Consider the following 27,613-nt stretch of genomic DNA (forward strand, 5'->3'; position numbering starts at 1 on the left):
GTGTTGCTTCACTCTCTCTCTGGCATGTAGACGGACTGAGGAGCGTGGGGTTGGGGTCGGGGGCGGGGTGCACGGCCCACTTTCACACCCAACTGTTCCAGAGCTGCGCTTAGAAAGCAGTTTTCCAAGAACGGAGATTAGAGGGGCCCAGAGGTTTCTTCTCAGCGGGCTTGCCAGAGTGGGTTTGCAACGTCCCCGGCCAATCCAAAGGCAAGCTAGTTGCTAGGAGCTGCCGGCTAGAGGCCGAAGGGATTCCTGAGCATTCGCTGACTGGGGCCCGCGGGCCAAGAGCCCTGCAGGAGAGGTTGCTAAGCATTTTCCAGGGCCACGATGAAGCAGCACAATTTGGGCTGTGTCAGCAATTTCTCGCCTCTTCCCTCGCCTGCTCGCTTTGTGCCGGCTGGGTCTCGTTTAGCCGCTGTCTGGAGCTGGGATTCTTGGGCTGGGAGCCAGAGAATTCCCCTGGCTGGGGAATCTCACCTGTTGTTTCTGACAGAACTGGGGCAACGGAGCTGCAGGGCTGGGCTAAACAATCCCAAAGGAGTTCTCACACCGGGCTGCTGGGTGCCCCGGGCCGGGCGAAATCCCCATCCCCGCTCAGACGCATTCTTCAGCTCCACACCAGACCTGGGTGCAAAGTGGGGCGGGGGGAGGGGGGAGGCACTGAAACGTCATTTTTGTTCTGCCCAGAACGGCGCCAAATGGAGTGCATTCAGACATTGCGACAAACTGGTTTTGACATGGTTCATTTGGGGGTTTCTTTGCCCCCTTTCCCCACTGAAAATGGGGATTAAAAGAGGAGAGAAGAGGGAGGAGAGAAGGAAACTGAAAACTGACTTTTCCCCCATGTTTTGGTTTAGTCAAATAGAACTGGGCCATGCGGAAGCTTTCAAGCCATTCTGTGGGCAGTGAGTCCAGCGCGGGCAGAGTTCACAGCTCGGACACAGGATGGCCATGCAGATGCCCTGGGACTCCTGGAGGGTGATGACTGCTTACTTCAATTTTAATCCACACCTGTGCTTTAAACAGGCCCTTCTTAAAGAGACAGGCCCCCGGGCCGAGTTGGTTATGTTTGCAAGAGGGACCTAGGGCCCATGTCTTAGCAGCAGAAGTGGGTATTAAGGAGGGATTGGGAGGTGGCGTGGGGCGGGGCATGAAAAGCGGAGTGGGAGAAGGAGACAAAAGGAGCGGGGTGAGATTGGTGCAGGGGGCTGTGGCAGGGAACCCAAGCAGAGATGGGGGAGAGTGGGGAGTCAGACAGACCCTTGCTGGGGAACAGGCGGGGGCAGCTCCAGTTTGAATCAAGGGGACGCTGGAGGATAAGTACCTGGTGCTGGCTTAGCATGTCTGCTGTTTACTGGCAGGGGCAGGCTCAGATCTCAGGCTTGGGGTTTGTAGTTCGCATTCAGCTCCATATCCGTGGGTGGCCAGTATGTCCCTGCTGGGCCAGACCTAGTCCCCGGATGCAGACCCTCCTGACCCGTGGATCTGGACCTGAGCTGGCATCTGGGCCCATCTCTGCTTTGTGACCCCCGGTGACGCCTGGAGGTTGGGTGATGGACTCCCCGTGGAGCTAGGAATTCCGAGCTGAAGCCTGATGTGGGGAAGGGCCAGCTTTCATCGGAAGCTTTTCACCCCGCCCAGAGCATTTAGCCTGCAAGTCTGTTACGCAAGAGACAGTTGAGAAGACGTGCATCAACCCACGCGCTGCTGGGCCTCATCTACACACACATCGGCCTGGCCGGGACCTCCTGGGGCACTGAGTACCATCCCCTGCCGTTGCAGGCAACCCTGTTGGGGAAACGTGTTCATAAACTTATCAAGCTCCATCATCAAACTGGATCGGTTGTTTGCCCTCCCCCGCCCCCTTTCTACTGCAAGGCCTTTCTAGACCCTCCTTCTTCTTAGAGTTAGAAACATGCTAGTTTCAGCCTAACTTCTGCACGGCTGCTTTAAAGGATCAAGCCTCCCGCCTGGAAGTCGGTGATGGCTGGCATGCATGCTGGGCAATGCCCTCAGAACTGCAGCATCCGCCTCTTTAGTGGCCTAGCTAGGCATGAGGCAGCAATCTATGGAAACCCGGTGGCACTGATGCGGCTCAGTGAAGCCTCTGGAAGACTCAGTGGACCTTATCCGGCTCCTTTAGGCCCATGGACCACTCCCAGAGAGTCCGGAGGGAGCAGGAGGCAGCCCTAGGTTTAGAAACGGAGGCCTGGCTACACCTAGGGCGGCCTAGCTCCGCAGCTCAGAGCTGTGAAAAACTTTGCACCCTGAGCACCATCAGGAGGTCAACCTAAGCTCCAGTGTAGCTGCAGCTAGGTCAACGGACAGATTCTTCCCTCAACCTAGCTACCGCCTCATGCAGAGGTGGATTATCTACACTGACAGAAAAACCCTCATAGTGGCTTTTGTGCAGGCGTATCCTAACTTGGCTACACCAAAGCTGAAGGCAGACATGAATGAAGAGAACCACCAAGTCAGAGAAATCATGGAGCCACTACTTAGGATCCAGATGGCTGCAGGGGGAGTAGGGCAAATAAACGCAGGGAAATGAAGCGTCAGAAGAGCTGCTGAAGTGGGGAATTGGGAGATAGTATGAAGTAGCCCTTCACTCCAGGTTCACTTGCCGTTTCCATGGTTTGATGGCAACCTGGGTTTATGACACCAATGAACAGAGAGAGCCTGGCGCATTCAGTTAGCATGCAGCATGTGTAGGTTCATAGGGTGAAACCCTGGCCCCATTGACGTGGTGGTGGTGGGGGGTTTGCCCTAGATTTCAGTAACACTTAGCTTTCACCTATAGATTTGAAGGCACCATTCTGATCATCGAGTCTGATCTTATTACACAGGCTATAGAATTTCACGCAGGGATCCCTGCAGTAAGCCCAGCGCGGTGGGTTAAACTAGAGCACCGCTTTACTCCCAAGCTTGGTCTGAAGACGCAAGTGATGGTAGTTCTCCACAGCCCTTGGTAAATTGAGTTCTTTAACCTCAACCTTACAAATTTACCCCTTGTTTCCAGTTTGAACGTGTCAAGATTCAACTTCCAGCCATTTCATCTTCTTATGCCTCTGTCGGTGAGGTTTTATTTGATTTAGCGCGAGAGATCTGTCCAGAGCTGAAACAGGGGCAGCAGATTTCCTGGAAAAGCCCGTTTTGAAAGCCATCAAAATATTAGCATCTATTTGACTATGTGCTACTTGTTCTGATCCACTCACTGCTAGCTAAAAGCGAGGTACAAATGTTGACGACCAAAGCACGGATGAACCAAAGAGCCTCAGAAGAACAGAAAATCGTTGGAAGAAGCCCGACCGGTACCAGTTCCGTCCATCATGACTTATTGATTAGTGCTTTGAAGCTAGAAAGCACTAAGTAGTCTTATTAAATCAGCTTCAAGACGCTTGTTGAAATCCTGGTAAATAATATTTTCTTCCAGGAAAAACCGCATACGAATGCTCAGCTGAAGTAGAGAAAGGATTTTCTTTTATAAACTGTTTTGGCTCGTGGAGCTTTTTTAACAAATTCTTATGAGTTCCATCAAGAAACCGATTTTAATAGTTTCCGAGCTCAATTTTCCCTGTTTAATAAGGTACAATATGGGGCTGGACTGTGATGCCAACTAAAGAGATTGACATATAAAGTGTATTCTTCCTGCATGTCAATAAATGGCTGATTCCAAGCAGTAATTTACATATTTTGCTGGCACCGTTTCATGAGCGAATCTGAATGTTGAGAAAGGGGAAAAACAGCCTTAGCAAGTGAAATGCACAATGAGCTTCAGACGTCTGGCAGCCGGCCTCGGGATCTGGCTGTGCTCTTGTCAGCGGTTAGAAGGTAAACAGAGTAGGGGCTGGTTGGTGGTTGGATGGGGAAGCTCCAAGGAAAACTCAAGAAGTAGCAGTTGATTCAACCGGGAGCACTCTTCGCTTGGTCAGTGCTGACCCCCGTGCCGTGTGTGTGTGTGGGGGGGGCTGTAGGGATTGGGGTGGGTAGCTCAGTCTGCAGTGCTTTTCCCTCTAACTCCTGCTGACCCCAGCGTCCCGGCCGGGTGTGCGGTAAGCTCCCTCCCTGCTGTGTGTCTGCCCCAGACAGTACCCGGATGGCTGGCAATACCAGCTTTCCAAGAACTTAGTTGAATTTTTTTTTTGAGAGAGAGAGAACACGAAATCCTAGTTCTCCCGGTAGCAGCAAGCCCATGTTTCCTCTCTCTGGTCTTTAGGCTCTGATCCAAGTCCCGTGCGGGGCTGGGGAGGTGGGAGGCCTGGGGCACAGAAACGATTCAAATGGCCACCGGGAATGGATGTGCTCGCTCGTCTGGCCTTGCCGGATGAGCTCGACTTCACTGGCAGGTCGGAAACACTGCAGGGATGGGACAATCAACGGGGCACTGCGAGGCCAGGCTAGCCACTATCTGTGCAAGCCCGGTTAGCTCATGGAGGCCGGAGAGGAGCCGGCTACCTGACAGATTCAGTCCCCATTGAGTGAGCGTGTCTGAGTGGAGAGAATGCGGAAGAAGGTGTGAACGAACACCGCCCCCAGACCCCTGGCTCCAGGGTCAGAAGAGGGGTGAATGCAGATAGCTGAGCGAACCCACAAACTCCTGCAGACAGTACTAGGACCTCTACGGGGTGTAGGTGAGACCAATGGCCCCATCACTTTCTTCCCGCCTTAAGGGTGAGTGATGGGGGAAGGAGGGAGCGGAGTGGTGGGTGGGGCCTCGGGGGGAGAGGCCAAGCAGGGCGGAGCCTCTGGGTGGAGTGTAGGCGGGGCTTCGGCGGGGAAGACGGGGCGGGGGTGGAGCGTGGTCCGGGCACCGGTGGCCCCCCCACTTTTAGGGAGCTTCTGATGCTTCCGGCCTGGCTCTGCAGCTGCGCTGGAAGTGCTGCTGGCTGGCTGGGGAGATTTGTACTCTGAGGAGCTGGGGCGGAGAAGGGCAGCACCTGGGTTTGGTCTGGCAGGACATAGCAGGACCTAGGTACTTGCTCCACGTTGTGCCTAACAGGGAGGTGTTTTGTAAATGCGGGTGCGATGGCTCGGTGAGGTCTTTGACACTGTGTCATTCGCCTTCGCGACGCGAGCCACTGTAGCTTTCTGTTCCTCTGCCTAGAGGGGCCGACAAGCCCAGCCAATAAACCGGCACATGCAGGGGCTGTTACAGCATCACACTGGATCAGCCAGAGCGGAGCTAGGGGGCTGGGCGTTTCGGGGGCTCTAGGCGGTGGTATTGTTTCACCGAGGGGCTGGTGAATAAGGGGTGCGAGGTTTCAGGTGTGGGGCTGGAGTCCCGCCGCAGTGATGGCTCGGACCCTGTGCGCTGCATACCCAGAGAGGGAGGTAGAGTCACACGACACTGAAGTGGTGGAATCTAACAAGCTAACGGCTGCTCGGTGCTGGGCTTGCAGCCAGAGGGCAGGTGGGGACGTTTCACTGGCCGTTATTTATAGTACAGGCATGTTTAAGTGGCCACATCCAAACGCTGGGCCCGATTGTGCTAGGTGCTGTACAAACACAGTGTGCGAGAGTCCCTGCCCCAGAGAGTCTCACCAGACGACACAGACGGAGTGGGAGGAAGACGTGAGTTATTATCCTCCCATCACAGTGGGGGAACTGCGGCACAGAGAGACACGAGGGCTGGCCCAAGGTCATCCTGGGAATCTTTGGCAGAGCAGGGACTGGAACCCCGGGTCTCCTGAATCTCAAACCAGTGGCTAAAGCACCCCAGGCTACCTCGCCCTCCCCTGCGGGGCTGTGGGGTTTTACACTCAAACGTGCCTCACTCCCTAAGGATCTGGGCCAAAAAGCCCTTTACAGAAGTTGCTGATGAGATGGGCCCATTTCTTGCTGCTGGTCCTCCGCCACCACTGCTCTGTTTCTAGGGTGCACTGGCACCTTGCAGGGGTAGAGACCAGCCTGAGAGAGAGCCAAGGCTGAGCAGTGGTTCGCGTCCCAGTGGGCGTGCTCCGTGGCTAACATGAGTGAAGGCAGAGACGCCCGCCTGCCCCCAATGATGGGCAGAAGTCCTGCACCTCTGATTGCAAGAGAAGGTGCCCAGTTGAGCTGGCACACAGGAGCTCCTGCTCCTTTTAGTACCCAGAGCCAGTCATCTCCACAAGAGCCAGTCAAGTCCATGTGCCTCTACCTTAGCGAGGAATTCTTGTGGCAGGCCACTCCAGTCCTGGGGGCGGTAGATGTTCAAACCTTTAGCCTCTGACAGAAGCCGGTTTGCTCAGGGGCCCGAGGTCAGCACCCTTGTTTCAGGTGTGCTGGAACGGCAGCCGTGCGTGGGCTGCTAGCACTCACTGTTTACCCAACGGATTTCAAGTTTGACGCTCTCTCATTAAGCTGATTTCGACACTGTAGCGCTGGAGCAAGGTCTTAATTACTTGTGCTTTCATCTGTACACTCTAATGGAATGGAGCCGCCACTAGGAACCATCATTTGCATATGTTTATTAGCGTTAACCAAAGCTCTGTTGTCTCTGCCCATCATGTTTAGGAAATGCTAATTCAGAGTCTGCCGCTGGCTGGGCCCAGCTAACGGAACAGTGGCTCCTGCGGTTGCTATAATGTGAAGACGGTTTAGTGGCACCTCAGGTAAGGGGGGTTATAAATCCGGTCTGAATTCTCCGTGCTGCGAATTTCTGAAGAAACACCATAAAAGCCGGGTTTTGTGTGTCCGGTGGAGAAGGGAGACGTTTCTCTCATTTCAGATGCATTTTTTGTGCCTTTGTCTGTCTGAACGCAGCGGCTGGTGTAGCCCACAGACCGGCCGGTGCTGATTGCTGCCAGAATGACTTACCGCGGAGAAGCGCCGTATTGTAACTGACGTGCAGCGAGACCGCCGGGATGGAGCCACATTGTGGGCCAGCGCCTCGGCTGGTGGACCTCAGTGTGGCGCCATTTACTTGTATTTATTTGTAGCTGTCGGAGCCCCGTGGTGCTCGGTGCTCTCCAGCTGGAACGAAAAGCCGGCCCTGGCCCCAACGAGCGTCCAGTCCTTGTATACGGCAAGAAAATGGGTCTTGCGCCAGTGGGGAGTAGCCTGGTTTCAAAGCAGGATAAATTGTATCGGTGCAACCCAGCCTTGCTTCTTACATCCCTGCAGCCTGGGAGGAGCTAGTGGTGTAGTCAGGCCCTGGAATAATGTGGGGACGGTGATCAGCTTAGGGTGACCAGATGTCCCGATTTTATAGGGACAGTCCCGATTTTTGGGTCTTTTTCCTATATAGGCTCCTATTACCCCCCACCCCCGTCCCGATTTTTCACACTTGCTGTCTGGTCACCCTAGACCAGCTCAGACTGACAGGTGTCAGGCATGGCTGGGTTCTGCATCGTCTCTGAAAAGCGAGCGAAGGCCAGATTGCTGGAGACGGCGTCCCCACTGACTAGCCAGGGCTTGGCAGGCGGGCAGCAGACTGAAGCTTTAAATAACCGTTACACAATGCTTCCCAAGCCCCCTCTGTGCAAATCCTCTTGGTGATTCCTGCCACCCAACCTCCCAGGGGAAAAATTGGCAAACCGGCGCTTTCCTTCATCGCTGACTCCCCCTTCATGGGGGCAATGAAATCGGCATCAAACAATTTTCTTAACTGGGAAAAATCATCTGTCCCCAGATTTCAGTGGAGCTGTGCAGCCGTGGGGGCCCGTCGGGCTGTCGTTCCTAATCAGCGTCACCGTCAGAGCCTGCGGCCAGTGCACCTGTGCAGTGTTACAGTAACTCACACGTTGGAAGCCTGAGAAATTCCCCAGAGGCTTGACTCTAAGTACGGCTTCAAAGGTCCCGCTGAATGCGTCGCTCTTGTGACATCACACCTGGTTCGGCTCACAAGGCGACACAGATGGAGTCGGCACGCCAAGCAAGAGGAGGGACCAGAACTATTTGCTGCCTGCCTCGTCCGTGAAGCCATTTGCCTTTTGTTGGGGGTGTGTGTGTGGGGGGTGTGTGTCTATCCTGAAGCCCATCACCACAGTGTGAATTATATTGTCACTTGCAAAGTGCCGCTAGCCAATGGAGGCTGACTACGCCATGCAGGGCCAAGGTTGCATTGCAGCTCACCGTGCGAGCAAGGGGCCAGCGCAGCGTGCTCCGTGGCTCCATTAGCACGCTGTGACTTTTGCGTTTAGAAAGTTCAGCCGGCGTGTGACAGTAAAGTGGGCTCTTGGCATTTAAAATAAAAGGGACTGTGTGGCCAGCAGGTGTTCACAGACGGGAGCGGCCGTAGCCCCTGCCATTATTTCAAGGCCCTGTGGCTCAGACATGCTGCACCTCAGCCTGATGGTCACCCAGCAGGCGCTCTGCGCAGTGGGATCGCGCTGAAGCCCTGCTTGTTCGCACAAACTGAAGTGCAGCAACGTCACACGCACTTGTCCTCACTGAGGCTTACATCCATGGCAGGCTGGGCATGCTAAAAATAAGCTGACGTTGCACTACCTGGTCCTGAGCCTTCAGAAACAAGTGGCTGGAAAAAAAAGTGCACCAAGGGTAGGGGAAAAAAACCCAACCCCTTCAACGGTCAGGCTGTAAATGCAAAACTAACCCAGTGGAATTTTACCAACTACCCCTCCCCCGCTCCAACTTCACCTTTGGACTGAGAACGAAGTGAAATTGCAACCCAAACGCCAGTGAGCGCATTAAACCAGCACGCCGTGTGGTGCCAAAATAGCTTTTTTCCCCCCCCAGTTGGCCTCATCAGGGTCTGCCGCCTTGAAGCTTTTTAAGGGCACTGTATTGCTTATGCTTCAAGCCCACCCTTCAGCAGGGCAGTGCGTGCATTGCAGCCAGAGCGGTAACCGTGCACACGATTGGCCGGGGCGCTTGTCCCTTTCAACAGGAGCAGGGTGTTAACCCTGAAGCCTAATGATGACAACACAGAGTGCAGGATTGTTTACTGCGCTGCTGCTGCTTACTTTAGCACAAAGCAGGAAGGTTTCTGAGGGGTATGGTATGAGCCTGATGTCATGGGCAGGGCTGATGTGCCATCTTCCCTGCCCCTCCCCCCCAAAGCCAAAGCATGCCAGACTCACGTTGTTGCAGAAATACCTGCACAAGCATCTGAAAACGGGCTTACCATGCAAGGGCCTTGTCAGTTGCGCCGATAACCTGGTTACTGCAGGGCCGTGCCCAGCATTCCCCTGCCAGTTTACCAACAACCCCAGTCAGACAGGACGCAGCTGCTGATGACACCGTGCAAAGGGTTGGCTCACACAGAGGCTGTGGCCAGCTGCTCCTTGGCACATTACACAATGGCCCCAAAGAGATGCAAAGGCCTTGGAACACGTAGAGGAAAAAGCTGGGCTGTCTCGGGCTGTGCCTGTGAACCCTCCTCAGGCGGCCTTGGCAGGAGTTTGGGGGCACCTGGTTGACCGGAGAGTGTGGGGCAGCTAGCACCAAGGTTGGGCACATCCCAAGCCCTGCTCGCATGGGGCGCTAGCGCACAGGATGGCTCCAAGCTCTTTGGGGGCAGGGAATCACATTGGTGTTGTCATCTTTGAAGCACCCAGTGGGCTCTGAAAACACAGCGGCTGCTCAAACGCCCTTTTTGTGCCCTCTGTTCAGCGCAGCCAGGCTTGGACAGGGCAGCAGTATGCGCCTCTGTAAGTGGCAGGGCTCAAAACACTGTGGCCACCCATATGTATTGCCTACACCACTTATTGGGCATGCCACAGGCTACAGCACAGGGCCGCCACGGCAGGGGGAAGCGTAGCCCGGTGGCTACAGCAAAGCTGGAAGCGGGCTATTCCGTGGCACGCACCTGGTGCCCTGGGTGACCTGCACAGCTCTATGTTTGCAATGCTGCAGCACGGTTCCACGCAGCGCACCCTGGTGCAGGTGCAGCACGTGCCTAGGGCTTATAGGGCCTCTAATGCGCCGGCGCCCAGGGCTGCTTTGTCTGGCTGCCGGCCTCCAATGGTTCTGTCCCAGTGGAGGAGCCGTGTGGTTAAGCAGGGGAGGTTGCTAGTCCCTTAGCTTGGTCCCTGCTGGTCGCTCCCATGCTGTCTGCTGGCAGACTGCCCTTGAGGTGGTTGGTGCTGACGTGGGGGGGGGGGGGGGGGGGGAGGGGAGGGAGGGGGAGGTAGAGGAGGGGCTTAATTTTATTTAATCTGTTTTAATTTTTACTCTATTTTCTGGGGTGGGCTGGTTGGTTTGTGGCTGACTCGACTGTTTCTGGCTCACCTGTTTCCCACTCGGCTCCAGCGGTGGGAGGGCAGAGTTAAGGGTGTCAGGGCACATTCTTTAACTGGCTTTTGCCTGGCATTCCCAAGGCTTGGCTGTGCTGAACATGACCTTCACTCCGCGCTGATGAGGGGTTTTTTTTGGAGCTGTATGCTGGGCTGGACATGCCTCAGAGCTCTCCCCAAAGGGGCCTCGCCCGCTGAATGATTTTTGAGGCCAGTTGGCATCAAAGCACAGGAGAAGACATCTTTGGGCTGTTGTGCATGGCACTGGCCTAGCCATCAGGAGAGTTTTCATATCCCCAACTTCTCCACGGCCAGCCCCGGCTCCCTGTGTTGTCCTGGGCAAGACATGTGGTCTCAGATCCTTGAGGATACGGAGGCCTTGACCCTCTCAGCATGTGTAGGTGGGCTACCATCCCGTGAAATTCTCAGCCCCACCCTGGCCACGCAGGTGGCCTATGCAATGCACAGGGAGATGTGGGTGCCTAAGGAGGGATCCTCAGCAGCCAGGCAGGTGAGCAGGGGCCGCCTAACCCCCCTCCCGCCCCCCCAGACTGAAATGGCAGGTAGAAGAGAGGGGGTTAGGTGCCTCAGCAGCTGGTCTGAGGGGCCTCTCCCGCTCCTTAGATAAATGGTGTTTGCTGCTAGGGCTTGGTCTGTCTCCTGTTCCCGCTCCATCCCTCACACTCACCCTATGGTTCTGTGTCCCCACCTGCCTCCCCCCCAAGCCTATTGGTGACCACACTCTGGTCCTCCATGTGGGGGCTGGCAGGTCCTAGGACATTAGGTGTGCTCTGAGCAAACCTAAGGGATTGGGCCCACTGAAGAGATACACCTTCCCCTGCTTAGCACATGAATCCCCTTTTCAAGGCCTGCACAGCTTTGGCTCGAATGAGGGCTCCAAGCCCCTCGGTAGCTTTGCCAATGTTGACCAGCTGCTCCGGTGCAGGTAGGGGGCATCCGAACAGCAACTTTGAAATGGCCAGTGGTGTCTAAAGCCCTCTGTATCTATCTAAAATACCTTTAAGGAGCTGGGCCCTGGGTTCTCAATACCTCAGGTATCTCTATAAAATGGTGATCATAGCACCTCCTCTCTCTCCCCTTGGGTCTGTCTTTGTCTAGGTGGATGGGGGCAGGGACTGTCTCATGCCATGTGTGTACAATGGAGCCCTGACTTCACTTCACACCACTGTACCCCGCCGAACGCTAAGTGCGCTGCTCACTACTTGAAGAGTGTGAACAGCAGCTCAACCTCCTACCAGCCGCCATTATTTTTGAAAAAGCACAGAGTGCGTGTTTTAGGGCAGTGTTTAGTAAAAATACCACACAGCATGGCCTCAAGAAAATATGTTTTTAATTCTGCAAGACAGACAAGTATTATGGAGTCATGGCAATGTAGTACATGGATCTGCCTCCACGGGCCGGAGGTCAAACACAGCCAATACAAGCTATTGAAAGACTGGATGCAACTGTACCTTGTAACAATACGGCAGCATGATACCAACAAGCCAAAAGCAGATATTGAGAGAGAACTGTGAAGAGAAATACCAGGCATACTTGTCAACAGCTGTATTCGATTTAAACTCTCTCCCTGTCAGTGCTACAGGGCTCGGTGCTGATTGCAGTTACACACAGGTATTTGGAATCACTCCAGATTTATGCCAGTAGCATCCAGCATAAGGTTTCCCTTGGCTTTGGTAAATCCCACTTATATACTATTTAGAGAGAGAGAGAAAAAAATCAAGATCACTAACGTTCTTCCCACCTCCCCAGGTAATTTTAATTCTGTCATTTAGCTGGTCCAATAAAAGATATTCCCTCACCCGCCTTGTCTCTCTCCCTTAGTGTTCGATGCAGACTTAGATTCCCCTTCCCCCATGAGCAAGTTGCCAGTTATTTTTCTCATCTATAATAAAACCTCCAGTAACAAAAAGATGGGAGTTATAAAAGCCATTTACCCCAAGGTGGATATGGCAGCATCGCCAAACGTGAACACACGCAGCAAAGCGTGAGCGTCTGTCTTGGAGCTCACTGTGTAATTATTAAGTGTACACACCTGTGCAGTGGCCGCGATGGGTTAGGATGTAATCACAGCTCCCAGATTTCACTTTGCCAATTCCAGGCAAAGTGACTGTGTTAGGTGTAATGAATGTAAAGACCCAATTCTGCTCTCATTGATCGCAGTGGCAGCAGGATCTGGCCCTTACTGAGTAACCAGAGAGCCCAATTAGGATTTCAACTCTTACACTCTATATTAAAGTGAATGGAATTGGTGTGACTGGAGAATAAGGCCCTCACAAACTACTGTTTCTTCAGTGGGCAGTTTGGGTATCAGGTTTAAGATGCTCAAGCCCCATAGAGCTGAATCACTAGACTGATAGGTTTCGGAAATGATCAGGCACCCATGAACATGTCTTAGGTCTCCATGACCTATGGAAAGGAAGGAACCATAACTGAACTGAAGAAAGGAAATAGTAAAGAATAAACATGCGGTGAGTCTGATTTCATTTACACTAGTGCTATTGCTGTGTGTGTCATCTCATCTCTGAAGAGATTTTAAATTGAAGCAAATTGCTCAGTACCATAGTCTCAGGATCCATGTGAAATTGATCAAGGAATGTAGAATCGTTGTGGGATTGTATCCCCTAGCTCGCAATTGCTTTTACTCAGTTTTCAGTGAATGCCCTGTTGCTGGCCAAGTCAGGCCAGCGGTTTTGTTCCAGGCACACAAATGAAGCAGTGCTGAAGTGTGTATTTGTTTGTTAACTGGAGTTGAAATTGCTCATGATTTTGGAGACCTAGCACTATTTTGGCAACAACCAAAAACACAAACTCACTCTAGTCTTGAACTGAGCCTTAAACAAAATCCATTTTCACTGCCTCAACCAGGAGAAACAAACACAGGTAACACCACAACATGCCAACTAGGCTGCATTTCTGAATTTATTAGAAACAGCTGTCAGTACATCCTTCTAAAACATTACATGTAAATGTGCTTTATTGCAATTTTTTATTGCATTTTTTTTTTTTAAATCTAGAGCAAGTAGGCCCAGGATGTTTAGTGTCTGGGATTTAAAAGCCCGACCATCTATTAAAAAAAATACAGCAAAATCGTAACACATCTGGTGACAAGTACAATGTTGAATTACTGATCTAGAAACTACAGTATGACTTGTCCAAAAACACTAACATACAATTAGTTTCCATATGAAGCAGTTTGTTTCTTTTTAAAAGTTAAACTACACAAATTCCTTTTTTTTTTTTTTAAACTACAGCATAAACGACAGAACAGGTTTTACACAAATAACAACAAGAGTACCAAAAAGTTACATGCTGGAATTCATATGGAGGAAAAAACAAAAACAAAAACACCCCCCCGCCCTCCAACAGCTTCATGAGAAGCCGGTTCTAAACAGAGGCAGTATCTCTTAGAAGAAGAAAAAAAATCAGATTAAAAAATGCAACATTAACACAAAGGTTATACAAAGGAGTGTGTGCTATCATTTCAGTCCGGACTACAAAAACCAAACATACAGTCATGGTTTGAACTGAGACCTGCCTTCATCTAACCAGTGCATTCAAAGTGATACATACCATTATCCTCCTTTGCACATTAGTTCTAGACAGGAGTTTGGTTAGATTGATTTAAAACATGCAAACATTACTGCATCTTGAAGGAAAACAAGAGTTTTTTTTTTTAAAGTAACCTTTGCTTTGAACACATTTTAATGCTCTTGTCCCAGAGTAAATAATTAAAAAAACTTCTAAACAATCCAATTAAAAAAAGAAATCATAGTCTAGACTCTCAAAAGCACATTGTCAAGATGTTCCTGATAAACCCTTTTCATTTGAAGAAAACAAACCCAACTTTGTCTAAATGTGTGTAAAAACGTGCAAATAGTGAATTTTGTTTCAGGTTTAAGGGGCAGTGCCACTTATGGCTAATGCATATAAATGTGTATGTGAATATATTTTACATAGAGCTATATACATACAGTACATATACACACACACAGATATGATGCAGACTGTTACAATCCCATGGTGCTGTAAACTGCCAAACATACAAAATTAACAGGTTTAGTCAACTGTATTCTTATACGATGTAAAAGTCACTCACAAAAACAAAACAAAAACAAAAAAACCCACCCAACAAAACAATCTACACACATTATACTTCAATGACGATCCGCAGGGCTAATTTCCCTGCTGGCATAAATGGGGCGGTAACCCCACTGAGGTGAATAGATTTATACCAGGGGGTTAATTTGGTTCCTGGCCATGGCTATGTCATTTTTAAACACAATTGTTTTTCCAAATGAAGTCAAGCCCATTCTATGATCACACCACCACCCAGCAAGCACATTTAATGGAGTGGTGGTGAATTTACAGAAAAAAAATATACACTCTCACTTGTTAAAGCCACTATTCCAGCAACATCAAATGGTAAAATCAGAGGAAATTAAAAATCAACGCCTAATTGAAAACGTTGTCTCATACTGATTGATCAGAGAGAGCCATTATTTCTATTGACCAAATAGAACAGACGCCTGTACTTCATTTGCTGCAGAAGCCTGCATGCCAAGTATTTTAAGTCAAATTCTAAACCAATGCTACGTTTGCATTAGCCACAGAATGGGGGTGGGTCTACTGCCAAAAGTGAAGAATAGGAGAGCTGCATTAAACATATGGAGCCAGCCCCAAAGACCAGTGTTTTAAGCACCATCATCTTTTAGAACAGCTCACAAAACACACGGATAATCCTCAATCTCAGTCCTGTGGAACAAATGGTAAGGCCTCTAAAAGGCTTTCAAAATTCTTCCCTCCCCTCCCGCAGAAAATATTTCTGGCCACAGAATGTAAGCTTTGCAAAAGTTTGGACAAATTTTTCTAAAGCACTGTCAAAACATACTCCTGCCATATAGAATAATTAGCTGTATTGCTTTACCAACATGTCCTGTTATTATTTGGAGGGAGGGAGGGAGGGAGGGGAAAGAGAGTGAGAGTGAGAGTGAGAGTGAGAGTGAGTGTGTGTGTGTGTGTGAGACTTTGTTCTCTCCTCTTGCCTGCCCAGATTGTGCCAAAAGGAAACTAGTGGGACCGCAATGCAAGTTCCTTCAAATACCAACAGGAGATCTTTGTAAAAATAGTTGAGTAAGTCCTTTAAGACTTTCATCACTATCCCAACTGCTTTTTAAAACACACACTTTTTAAAATGTATAACCAATTATTCCAAGGCTTTCTATGCAAACGTTGAGACTAGAATCATTTTGGCATCTAATCTTTTGTGACTAAAGACAGGAGTCCTGTTCAAGTGCATTGTCCGTTCCTGCTCAAACTACAATCAGAAGTTCAAGAAGCTGAGCCCAGATTTTCAACCCATTCTCTCACTTACTAAAGCCTCTGTGCATCTGACTTAAATTTGCCATTTGAAGCAAAAACTGGCATGAGTCTTTGTTCTTTCAGGAATATATTTTGACTCTGCTGTAAACAAAGCTGACATTAAGGTCGGAAGAAAAACAAAAGAATGTAGGATTCTAGAATATGGTTGAAAACAAAACGCCACTTCACCATAGTGCTGTTAAAACTGCATTTTGAACCTCTCTTACCCTCCCCCCACCCACAAAAAAGTACCTGTTTGATGTCTGCAAAATGCAGCACTTACAAGCCTCACTAACATTTCAGATTTTCATTCCCCGTTACAGAAAAAACAAACATTCAAACAACAGAAAAGAGATTGTTCAAGTACCAAATATAAGGGGCTTTTCCAAGTGACACACCTTTAGCAATTCTGCTGTTTTAAACAGCCATAGTATTGAGTTACTGGACGTGTTGCCATCCAAGTTGCACACACAGCAATGTTAGGGCAACCGAGATTCTCCCCAGCCCTTACAACTGCACTGAAAGCGTCACCATTCATTTCCACAGTCTCCATTATGGCTGCTTGGCTTTAAAGAGGCCAAGATTTGCTTTGATTTCTGTCCTTCTGTGACATGAGTGTAGCCTGAGATTTGGGTATCATGTAAAGTAGATGGGCTTGATTCTCCTTTCACCTACACAGCTTTTCTTCAATGGAATCGCTTGCTTACACCAGTGTAAGTGAGAAAAGAATAGGGTCATTAGTTTGATTGAGGATTTCTTTTCTACCTCTGGAAGTGTGCACGCACATGGAGAAACCATGTTTGATCTTGGTGCAGAGAGTTGTACTGCCTCAGAACCCAGTACAGACCTAGGGACATGTGGTACATGGCAGGCATCGCGCCATCACTTCCAGGAACAGTTTAGACAACTTCTCTCCCCCTTTAACTGGAAAACGCACCACCATATATGTTCATATTCTATTACACGGTGGTTCAAATACTCAATGAGACACCCTTGTTTTTAGGCTGCACCTGTGCTCGTTGGGAAAACTTTGCAGCAGCTTCAAACTGCATCTTACCAACTCATCTCAACACCCCCACTCCTCACTTGTTCACAGTAAGACGTGACTGGTAAAGGAACTAATGGGAGGAGAGTTGGAAGTTTAGGAACTTCAGCAACACAACGTTCTTGGCTGATGTGCTGTGTACAGTGGGCACAATGGCAACTGTGGAAGTAGATCTGGTTTCCCCATTTGCGAAAAAGCAAAATACTGAATCACCCCTGTTCCCTGCAAATATACTTCAAACAGATAGAAGAAACTGCATATTAGAAAGTCTCAATATCATTTCCCCCATTTAACACTGTGCAAAAAAAAGTTTTATTTAAATCTATATATATATATACTTAATACAATATGGGTCAGTGAGATCAGTACTACTCTAGCTGCAGTCAGGTAAGAAATGGCTGCTCCAATAAACTGAGCATAAGTTCCCTATCTTTTGACCCTTGAAACCAGAACGTTTCTGCACTCTAGTCACACATGAGCATATTGTCTTCTGGTTTTTGGAAAAAAAAAATTATTTTACTCCCTTTCTTTTGCCCTTATGTTCTCTCTTATGCATTTGTTTTAAGCTTGTTAACAGCTAATACTAGGGCCCAATCCTGCATATTGAGCCTAATTCCAATTTCTCTTTCAGTCATGAAAGGAGTGGCTCTGTGCGGCGTAACAGGGTTACACTGGTTTTATACCAGTGAGTGAGTAGGATCAGGCCAACTGGAGTGACTGGGAGCAGGAGCAGGCCCCCTAGTGGATTATACCTGCTATGTATTTCACTTGGTTTTATACCCATTTTTCACTTGCCACAAGTGCAAAAACTGATGCAAAAGGAGGTGTGCAATGGCATGTGTGACCATAAAATGGGTAAAACACTAGCAAGCTGTAACTCGTGTGCCTAAATCAAGTGCAAAAAGGCACATGGACAAATCAGGAGTCATCAGGGAGATAGGGATGGAGAAAGTGAGGAACTTTTAGGTTTTAATTTGAATATAGTCCTAATCTGAAATGTAGGGGGGAAAAGAATTAAAATGCTTCTAGATGGCTTTTAGCTTTCTGGATGGATGTATTGCTCATAAAAATGCAGCACCTGTGAAGGGTGAAGAAATTTGAAATGGGGGGGGGGGGGGGCAGATTCTGAGTTCATTCACAGCCCACTGTAAAGCCAAAGTCACTTCACAGAAGCCAATGGAATTACTCGGAATTTAGACAGGCATAACCAAGAGTGAAATCTGGCCTAACACATCACAAGCTCAGTGAGATTCAACTACAAGAAACCTTCAGAAGTAGTTCCACTTCCTGCACCACAGCCAGCGGTGCTGAGAAACTGAGCCAGGATTTAGTCTAATAATTGACCTTTGCTTGGTTAATATGAAAACCTATGTCACAGTTCAGATTGCAAGACACTTCACAGTTTGCAGATTCTCACCAGAGTGAGTAGAGAATGAGGAACAACTCCATTGATTCCACTAGAGTTTCCAGTGGAAGTAAGAGAAGGCTCATGATGTAATGCAGTAGATTTTCTGGGCCTTTGAAAAATCTACCCAGTCTGTGTGTAGTCTAGATTGAAACCAACAGCAGGGAGAATGCTGGAGGGGCAAGAAATAAAGCATGAGAAGGATGCTTTGCTGGCACTGGATTACCCGTAATTTAAGAGATGTGGCAAGTTGCTTTTATTTAAAAAAAAAAAAAAAAAGTCCATTTCTGACCTACAACTGGAACAGCGAATCTAGGTTTTTGCTGAATAGGACAGACATTTTACCAGCAACATAGTAGCCAAACAAGGGAAACTGGGTCATTTGGCATGGGGCCTTGTGAGAGGAGAATGAGACTAACACATGAAACATCTACCAGCTTCAGTTTGTGGGGCTTTTCAAGCCTTGACAATTCTTCATTTGAAGATCACATTCTAGCTGGTTAACCAGCAGCTGGGTTTAACCAGCGGCACATTAGTGCAAAATAAAGTGTTGCTTGGACATGCCAAGCAAGCTAAATTGCCCTTTCCACTATTATTTATCAGTGTTCAAGATCTGTCACAGCCCTACTCATGAATAAATAATGCTCTGCTTAACAGTATTTTATAGTGCCTTTGTTTGATTTCTCAGTGTAAACATTAATTAAGCCTCAACAACCTTGCCATTATTCCGTAGGGATTATAGATGGTTCAAGTTCAAACAAGAAGTCAGTGGCAGGGTCAGGAACAGACCCAAGGGCTCCTGACTTGCAGTCCTGTGTCTTAACACTAGACTGTTTCCTTGCCTGTGCAATTTACATACAGTGGGTATGAAACAAAATGCTACCACTAAAAACAGCAAAAATTTAATTCTAAGGCCACACCCGGAATAATTACTTTGCCATTTGTGCTTTGTTGCCAAACAAAGCTACTCTTAGCTCATTCAGTTTTCCATTGTAGAGACTCAGTAGGAGCAAATCAAAATACTGAGTCAAGCATATAATAGGGACAACCTACATCTCTCTTCAAGTGCAATTATTCCTGGGCTTAAGCATTTTAGGAACACAGGATTGCTGCACCAAGTCACACCCAGGGTCTGCCTACCCAGCATCTGACAGTATCAGATGCTTCAGCAGATGGCACAAGAGAACGTGTAGTTTTTAGAATAGTCTATGCCTGTCTCATAGCAGAAGATCCACTTCCTCATTTGGCTACTACTTATCTGACTGCTGTGTTTACAAATAATGCAGGTTAATTTTTTATTATTGCTCAACACTAAACATGGCCATCCATAGCGGAACTAGATTCTACTAGCATAAAATCTTGAGTACCTGACTTCAGTGGAGTAACGGAAATCAGAATCTGGTCCTTGGTGAACAAGTCAAAGGGCATTTGTACGAATGAGCATACTATTTATAATAGAAAAAATCTGAGGACTAGTCTTCATGTAATTATTTGGTATAAGAAGCCATCCAGAAGCACTGCATTGCACCTTTTCTTTATACTTACATTACAAAAAAGTTACAAGGGTTTCAAAAGAATAGTTAATCATTCAGCAACAGAACTCACAAAACATGAGTGGCCAGCTTCATTCTGGTTTACATTCCAAAGCATAGTATCTAAAAGATTTGGAAAGAAGTGTCCCAAAACAACAAACAAACAAAAAAAACCATGGAAGAGGGGAGAGGGAGGAGGAGCAAATACATCAAATCAGACAGATTAGAGTTTTCAAAACCACACAAGAAGTTTTAGCTTTTCCTTTTATTTGTTTCAAGTTTTGGTGTAGAAAGTATATGTAGATGCTAATGCAACCTTCCCCCATAAGTGCTCAATCCAGCAACGAACAAAGTTTTGGTGGGTTCAATTTGGTTATAAACAACATTTCCTTTAAGCGAAGACCTGTAGTGCGGTTGAAACCAAAACTTTGTTACTGTTGGTAAAAAATAAAGCAACTTTTCTTTATAAGGATTTTTTTCCTTTTAAATAACAACCTGAAGCTTTCCCGTAATTCCTTTGGTCTTCTCTCACCAAATTCCACGCCTCCTCAAGATAAGCCCTCATTTGGAAGTTCGGCTGAATTGCAGTGAAGCTGCTAAAATTAACAGAGAGCGCATTGCTGTATAGAGTTTCCCCCCCTAGTTTCTTGGAGTTTAAGACTGAAAGACGTTACTGATGCCTCAATAGAGGCTTCAAAATTGTCTCCACAAGAACAAGAAAAAAAATCCCAATTAGAAGTTCTGCTGAAGGTGCCTGGCCAAAAATTATCTCCACAAAATGTTTTGCTTCCAGTTTTTTTGGATGTGTTTATGTTGAGTTCATTCCCCCCAGAAGGAAACACAAAAGTATCAGTGTAAAAGCATAGCTGAGCTTTAGGTAGCACCAGGACACCTACACCCAAGTTGTCGTCTTGTTGCTGCTAGGCCTCTTTGATTCACATTCACAGAATCACTTCTTGTGCAAAACAAGCAGTCTAAGGAGAAAGAATGCCCTCAGAGTTCTAATAAAAACTGTAGAAAAGAATCCAAGATAGCCAACACTTTCCCCCTCCCCAAAATTTATCTGCAAAGGGAGGGGGGCATCTGTGCGTAGACAGGATAGGCGAGCCTGACATTTAGGGAATCGTTGTGTTGAATGAGGGATGTCTGCTGGTAATGAAGGACTAATTCCTTAAGTGTGCTGTACAGGTTATATGGTTCTGCAAACCCATAACCCCTTGGAGTGCTGTAGATCACACAGTGTTTAACTTCACCATCAGCTCTGCAAGGAAAGAAACAGGACAGTTTAACATGACAGTCTAAATGTCAACAGGCAACTAGTATAGCAAGGCTGATTTTGCATCAATAAAATAATGACAAAACTCTAGCTAGAAGATGAAGGGGATGTTATAATGGAGATTCTGGGCAGAAGATCTGCTTCTGGGAAGAGTGGTTAGACATTCTTACGAAGAGATCTTTCGAAGAGGCTTTCACATGGGGCAGCTCTTATCTCAGTACTCCAACCCCCACTGCTTACTTCTCAAACTTTCATTCCGAGGACCACTAAGAAAGGGCACTGCAGCCCAGAGACTTTGCTAACCGCTAACTTAGCTCCAGTCCAATTCTACTTTAGACTTGCTTTGTCTAGTTTCTTTCCATGGATTTTTGACAGAGGTAAGTGGACTGATTCTCAAAATGGCATTTCACCAGTAGCTTGTAGTTAGCCCAGAATGTTGGGCTACGTTTGGTAGTCGGCAAACACAGCATGGGTTCCCAAGTCAGTTCGTTATCTGAAGTTATAGTAATCAAGTCCCTAACTTGGCATTTACTGAAGCACCACAATTATTCCACAAGCCTGGGAACTATTTGCCAGAAAGATCAGATATTAGATAATCCCCATGATGGAACTTTCATAATCCAAATCACAAGTAAAAGCAGGTTACATTATGCCATTTGAGTGCTATCTTGTGGCATAATACCAATCAACAGAAAGAATATGCCTTTTCTGAAGTACTATCATTAGCTTAAACATAGCAGCCATATGGATCTGGAGTTGGCATGTCTGCAAATCAGACCAAATCTCAACGTGTGTCACTTGGAACATTTCCGAATCCAAACTTTACTAATGTTCCTCACCAGAGAGCGACGTGAATATCTGGCCATAGATTATTATGGGAGTTTCTTACTGGAATGCTGCAGAACTATAGCCTAGTGATTACATGACTGAAGATCATAAGGACCACAAGACCTGTACCTCCAAACCAACAGCTTTCTGCAACAAAGTTGTGCCATTGTAACCTAGATGCATCTGCTGCATATTGTGCTCATTTGAATGTGTGAATTTTAAGGTGACTTGAATTCTCTAAAATAATTCAAATGGCAAAGATACTTGAGATTGACAATCTAGAGGTTTCTGAGTAAGTTAAACCATAAAGAGAACAGACTTACACCACAGAACAAGCGTAACATCCTTTCTTGCTACTCTCTCGAATTAAAAATGCTCCATCAGGTTTCCCACGGAGCAAATCTTCTGCTTGGATACGGTTGAGATCCCCAACAAACCAAGTTTTCTCATCATAATGTGGCAGGTTTTCATCTTCTTCATTGACAAAGTAAGTACTAGAGAAAGAGGAGATGGAATTTGTTAGCTCAATAACCCAGTCGCAAAAGGAATAGTTATAAAGAGGAGGATTTATTCCGCAGAAAGCATTCTAAAGGAAAATAAAATGAAGAAAAAAAAATACGTCTGGGAAGAGGCAGCTCAAGCTTGAAGACCAGCCTGCTAATATATTCACTTAATGTCAACCAAGAATCCTTATTCAAAAGGTAGCCACATGCACATTAGCTGAAAACAGATGCTGGCTCACTGGACACAAAACTTTCCCTTAGGAAAAAACTCCAATCCTTTATACAGAAACTGGCATCTCATATTACTGAGCTCCTCAGTGGGAAGACCGGAGCTCTGCCACTTATCAGTGAGATTAAACGTACAAGGGCACTTACTCATCAATATTTTCATTTTTGATTCCCAGCCAGTCGTTTATTCGCTTCTGCCTCACTCCTTTGTGATTGAGCCATCTGTCGGGATGAGAAAAGAGAGAGCATTAATATGTTCCCTAGTTGTTTGCTACTGACCAAACAGAAGAGAAGCTTAGACTTCGATCCCATAAGGAGAAAGAATCTAGAGACTGAGCTTACCCACGTGCACTAAAGCCCATGAGAAAAAGACACAGACCCCAGTACACCCTTCTATAGTCTCCTTACAATGATCTCTTCAATGGGGAGGGAGCAGCAGAAGAGGCATGACCTCTAGACCCTGCAGGTCAATGGGGAAAGGAATGTACTATTGCAGCTATGCTGGGTCTTCTGATGATGGCTGCGGCTGCCTCCCTCCCCCAGAACAGCATGCATTGTCACTGGTGCTTCTGTCCATGTAACATTCTCACCTTCTCTCTGATACCAGCAAGGCTCAGAGGGAAACGTGCTTTGACCCTCCCAACCTGTGAAGTTTCAATCCTATGGATTTGGGTAGTAAAGGCTTCTGAGAGATTACACCATTCTAAGGAGCCACCACTTTGCCCTCTGCTCTTCTCAACCTAGTTCTGCATCTTCTGCTAGCGTTAGTGGAGGAAGACACATGGTCAGTCAGAGGGTATCATCCATGATGTTCTAATTCACATGAAAGCTACCTATCTTGTAGAATGTATACTGGTGTACCAGACATGCTTTGAAGTCTGACAGTTACAGTAATAAGCCATGAAGTTATTATTACAGAAGCAGTGAAAGGCTAACCAGCTACTCAATCATTTCATACCACAGGTCTAGTCTCCTGTTAGTGCACACACAACTGTGATTATAAAGAGGAGACCAGACTCCCATTAGTACAATGAATATACAGAATGATAGCAACTGTCTTTAACCAAGTTAATCACAGACATTGTTTTGAGGTGCACAGGGCTTGCCTACTTACACAAGATACTGATCTCTGATTTTGCGTAGCTGGATAAGATCGGGTTTGATGCTATTCATTTTCTTATCAATTTCCCTATTGTCCAGAGCTTGTTTCTTCAAATCCTGCTCCAGACGCATTTTACTATCATGGATCTCTCCCAGGCGTGATTTTAATTTCTCGTAATTCATCATAATTCTGTAAATAAATTTGTAATGTTTAAGAGGGAGAGAAATATACAACAAAAATCAGTCCAGACTGCTCTAGCCTTAAGAATGTTATTATTGAATGGCTTACCTCTAATACACAGTACTGGAAGACAAAGAGCCACATTTCTTTATACCACATTCCTCTTGTGTTACCATCAGTTTAGTAGTGGCTACTATTGTAAAGCGCTTTCATTTTGTTCGGAGTGCAGTTCTACCCTGAAAAGTCACTAAAAGGACGCTTCCTACTTACTCCTTGGATCTGCTCCTGTCATAAATTTTAAGATCTGTTTCTAAATGTAAGACAATTTTTTTTTTTTTTAAACTCTTGACAAAGCCAACATAGCTCTGGGAGTGAGCTAGATCGGATTCTTCCTCTATGCTCAGATTTGCTTACTCAAGTTCTAACCAGGAATACAAGCCTAGCACAGGTGTCACTGTCAACAGGATTTGGCCTGCAGCAGACACTTATTACTGGCAATGATGAGCAAGTTGGAAAGAACCCTGCTTGACTCAATTTCAGATCTCAAATTGGTGTGCAGGCCTGGCAGTTAAGAACAATCTCCCCTTCTCCCTCACATTCATTTACTTTACTTATAAACACACTGACACAACTGTTCTGGTGTCAGGGTGAAGCATGGGTGTCCCACAATGTCACTTTTACAAAGTCCCTTTTCAGAGTAGAATCACACTAAAGGTATTATTGCAATTCAGACGATGCCATGTCAGGGTCAGGTTAGCCATTGGACTTGCCCTTTTACCATAGGGCAACCTACAGCTGTGTTTATTTGCAAAAATCTTAAGAACATTTAGGACCCTGGAATGAGACTGTATTCCTTGCACATAAATGCAACTGCTTATATTAAGAGGAGGAAGTTTAATATCTACTCTGCACAAATGTTTGGAGACATTTTATTACTGTGTAACTCTATAAAATAGGCAAAGCTGCTCTGCTGTTAAGCTTTCTAGATCTGGACTATTTAGTAAAGGGATAGCATCTTACTTTGTGATGTGTTAAGCGCAGCATACATTTATAGCACACTATAAACATTTTTAACAAAGAGTAGGGGAATTTTTGGTTTATAGTAGGTAGTTGCTCAAGTCACAGTAACTTTAATTGCCTAAACTATGATAGTTTTTTACGTAAGAACTGATAAATATCAAGAGTTTTAAGAAGGGGTCACATTACTTTGTTGTGCTTAGGTATTGGCAAAGCTTGACAATAAGAACTGCACCTTGCTATTAGCAGGCAATAGAGGTTTGCGCCTCAACCATTAACTTTCGTGTGGACTTCGGCCAGATAGAAATTCAATCTGCATTACAAAAATATGGCTGGGGTTTAACATACATTAAGATCAGGTTCTAACAGAAGAGAATTTTGATGCAGTTCACATTGACTTACACTATGATCATATCCAGCTCCTCAATCAAACTGCATTAGGATACCAATAGCCATTGACAGGTAGGGGGAAAATCAGTGTGGTCTTTCACTGAAAAGCGACACTAATACTGGGATGGTGGGGTTCCAGATTTACCAAGTCTCCATTTCAAATATGTTCAGTTTACAAGTGAAGAGATGTTCGCTCTCTCTCTTAACTGCATCCCATGCAAATTCAGCTGGGGATCTGACAGTCAAGCTAGGTTATTTCCTTCTCACACATCAGTGTTAGAGATTCTGCAGCACAAATCATGCCCTCATTTGTGCAACCCAATTAAGCCCTATGCGACACATGTTCCAGTGAAAACTGATTAACCCATGTATCCGAAACTTTAAATAATTTTGTTAATGCTTGTGGAGGAACAGAATTCAGCTCTCTTGCGCGTTACTATGATTTAAAACAAAACGTTTGCTTTTGTAAGATTAAGTACATAAAACTATGAAAATATACAAGGAAAAGGTCTGCCGAGTCAGAAGTGGCCATTTTTCAGGGCAGAAATCACACTTTAGAGAGTGCCTACTACCTTCCCTACAGGTCTCCACGACTCAAAAAACCCTCATTGACAACAACAGTAATCAAAGTCAAACAAACAAAGAGGTAGTAAAAAATTATGGAAGTTTTCTGCTTTAGAAATATTAGTTTGTTCTTAATTTCAAAATGTTTAAAGAACCTTTCTAGGCACTGAATTGGGGCCAAATCCTGATCTCCGATGCACATGCAACTCTTAGCAATGTCAATGGGAGTTTCTAAATGGGCATCCAAGAGCACATTATGTGACAAGTGCTTTCAAGCTACTCATTTCCGAGATTCACTCTACACGTGAGTGTTAGAAATCAGCTAACTTTTCTTTAGCTCTCGTTTTAGCTGTAAATTAATTTCTCCCCCTCTCCAGACAGTATTGCTTGAGCTTTAAGAACATACACATCTAAACCTCACATTTTCCGGAAGAGAGCTCTTCACTATAAAAATCTAGATTCATAGAAGTTAGAGACCAGAGATCATCCAGTCTGCCTCCCAACCAATGCAGGATTGTCCTCTACAGTGCACAACTGTTTGGGATATTTGAACAAAGGAATACAAATCTTTAGTAAACATACTGAACTTTTAATCGTATAAAAGAAGGCTTAACAGAATTTTCTGTTAGCTTTACTAGTGTGTGTCTACGTAAGGAGCACACACACAAGTATGGTTTGAAATCCTACCGTTCGATTTCCTTCTCATTCCCCTCTCTGCGGAATCGTTCAATGTATTCTTTGCTGTATCGCTCTTGTGTGTGGCACTGTTCCTCAAATATTTTAATGGTTTCATTAAATGCTTCAATTGCAGTTCTCTTCATCTGAATTTCCTATACAAAGAAACCAAAACCAAAAAGCATTAGTCATTTGCATCCTGAAATAAATTACAAGCCAAGCACAAGACTCAGTTATGCTTCCTAAATTGATCGTCAGAAAGAAACCTTCAGTAAAAATCAGACATTGCAACAATTAATTAATTAAAAAAAAAAAAGCTGAAGAGGAAAAAAACCCAGCCCACTTTAGCCAAAGCCTCATAGAAAACGGACCACTTCTTCCTCCACAAGGTTTACCAAGTTAAAAAGTACTTGTAATTAGGCTTCTTTGAAAGAGAATCCCATCACAGATCTTTAAATTAAAATTTTTGGTTCTAGCTGTTTGTGTTGTTTTGCCAGAAGCATTAATATTAAAGTTATGATGAGACCTTTTATTTTACAGCAACCAGCCCGAACAATGCAGTATCAATACTGCAAAGCACAAGGTCTAATTTTGATCAAGTTATTATATAACATCACAGAACCAGGGTAGTGCCCTTCCAGATACCTCTTCTTCTAGGATTCTATCCTACTTTATGGCCCCTGTATGATGACACAGTGGCATGCAGTTCCTGGAAATCTCTCTTCGTCAGCTGAGTGAAGAGATCCGTGGTGCAGGCACTGTATAGAACAGCATCACTTCTGACTGCTCTGCTTTATGCTGGGAGCTGCTATGGTGTCTGTGATAGCTTAAAACCCTCATCTGGGCTGTGCCGTTCCTCCAGGAGTGCAGTGCCGTATCTCATACCGAAAAACTACATTCAATCACATTTCCTTTATTAACTTTGTAATTGTCATCCCCACACCAAAAAAGCCCCAAACTGAAATCAAGGAAAAGAAATATGCTACCTATTGCTTACGTTTTGTTAAAAAAAAAAAAAAAAAAAAAAAAAAAAAAATTTTTTTTTAATTTGTTTCACTGTCTTACTAGGGATAGAAGTTCAGCTTTTCAGACAGCTGCTGTAATGATCAACAAAAGATTATTTTGAAAACTGACCTGTGATGTTCTGGTGTATTCTTCATATAGTCTGTCATACTCTTTACTCTTGTCCTGATACTGAGAGTGGTATTCCTGAAGCTTTTTACCTACGGCATCTATGTTATCTTCTTTCACCAACTGATCCTGTGTATATCAGGAAAGAAAGAAGGTAATTCTTTAGGCAAAGTAGTTTCT

The 27,613-nt window shown here is 46.1% G+C and overlaps 1 protein-coding gene across 4 annotated transcripts in view; it reads right to left on the reverse strand.

Moving 5' to 3' along the window:
• Positions 1 to 11,511: 11,511 nt before the first annotated feature.
• PIK3R3 (phosphoinositide-3-kinase regulatory subunit 3) overlaps positions 11,512 to 27,613 on the reverse strand; it is a 313,811-nt gene continuing 297,709 nt past the window's right edge. For all 4 annotated transcript variants that reach the window (XM_042845026.2, XM_005302995.5, XM_065553757.1 and 1 more), the window contains 6 exons: positions 27,437 to 27,562; positions 26,315 to 26,457; positions 23,489 to 23,665; positions 22,522 to 22,596; positions 21,967 to 22,137; positions 11,512 to 20,800 (listed from right to left, as the gene is read on the reverse strand). In XM_042845026.2, the coding sequence (XP_042700960.1) occupies positions 20,599 to 20,800; positions 21,967 to 22,137; positions 22,522 to 22,596; positions 23,489 to 23,665; positions 26,315 to 26,457; positions 27,437 to 27,562 (894 nt within the window). In that variant the 3' untranslated portion in view covers positions 11,512 to 20,598. The remainder of the gene's footprint in view (positions 20,801 to 21,966; positions 22,138 to 22,521; positions 22,597 to 23,488; positions 23,666 to 26,314; positions 26,458 to 27,436; positions 27,563 to 27,613) is intronic.

This window comes from Chrysemys picta, chromosome 8, assembly GCF_011386835.1.
Source record: "Chrysemys picta bellii isolate R12L10 chromosome 8, ASM1138683v2, whole genome shotgun sequence".
In the NCBI taxonomy this organism is placed as follows: Eukaryota; Metazoa; Chordata; order Testudines; family Emydidae; genus Chrysemys; species Chrysemys picta.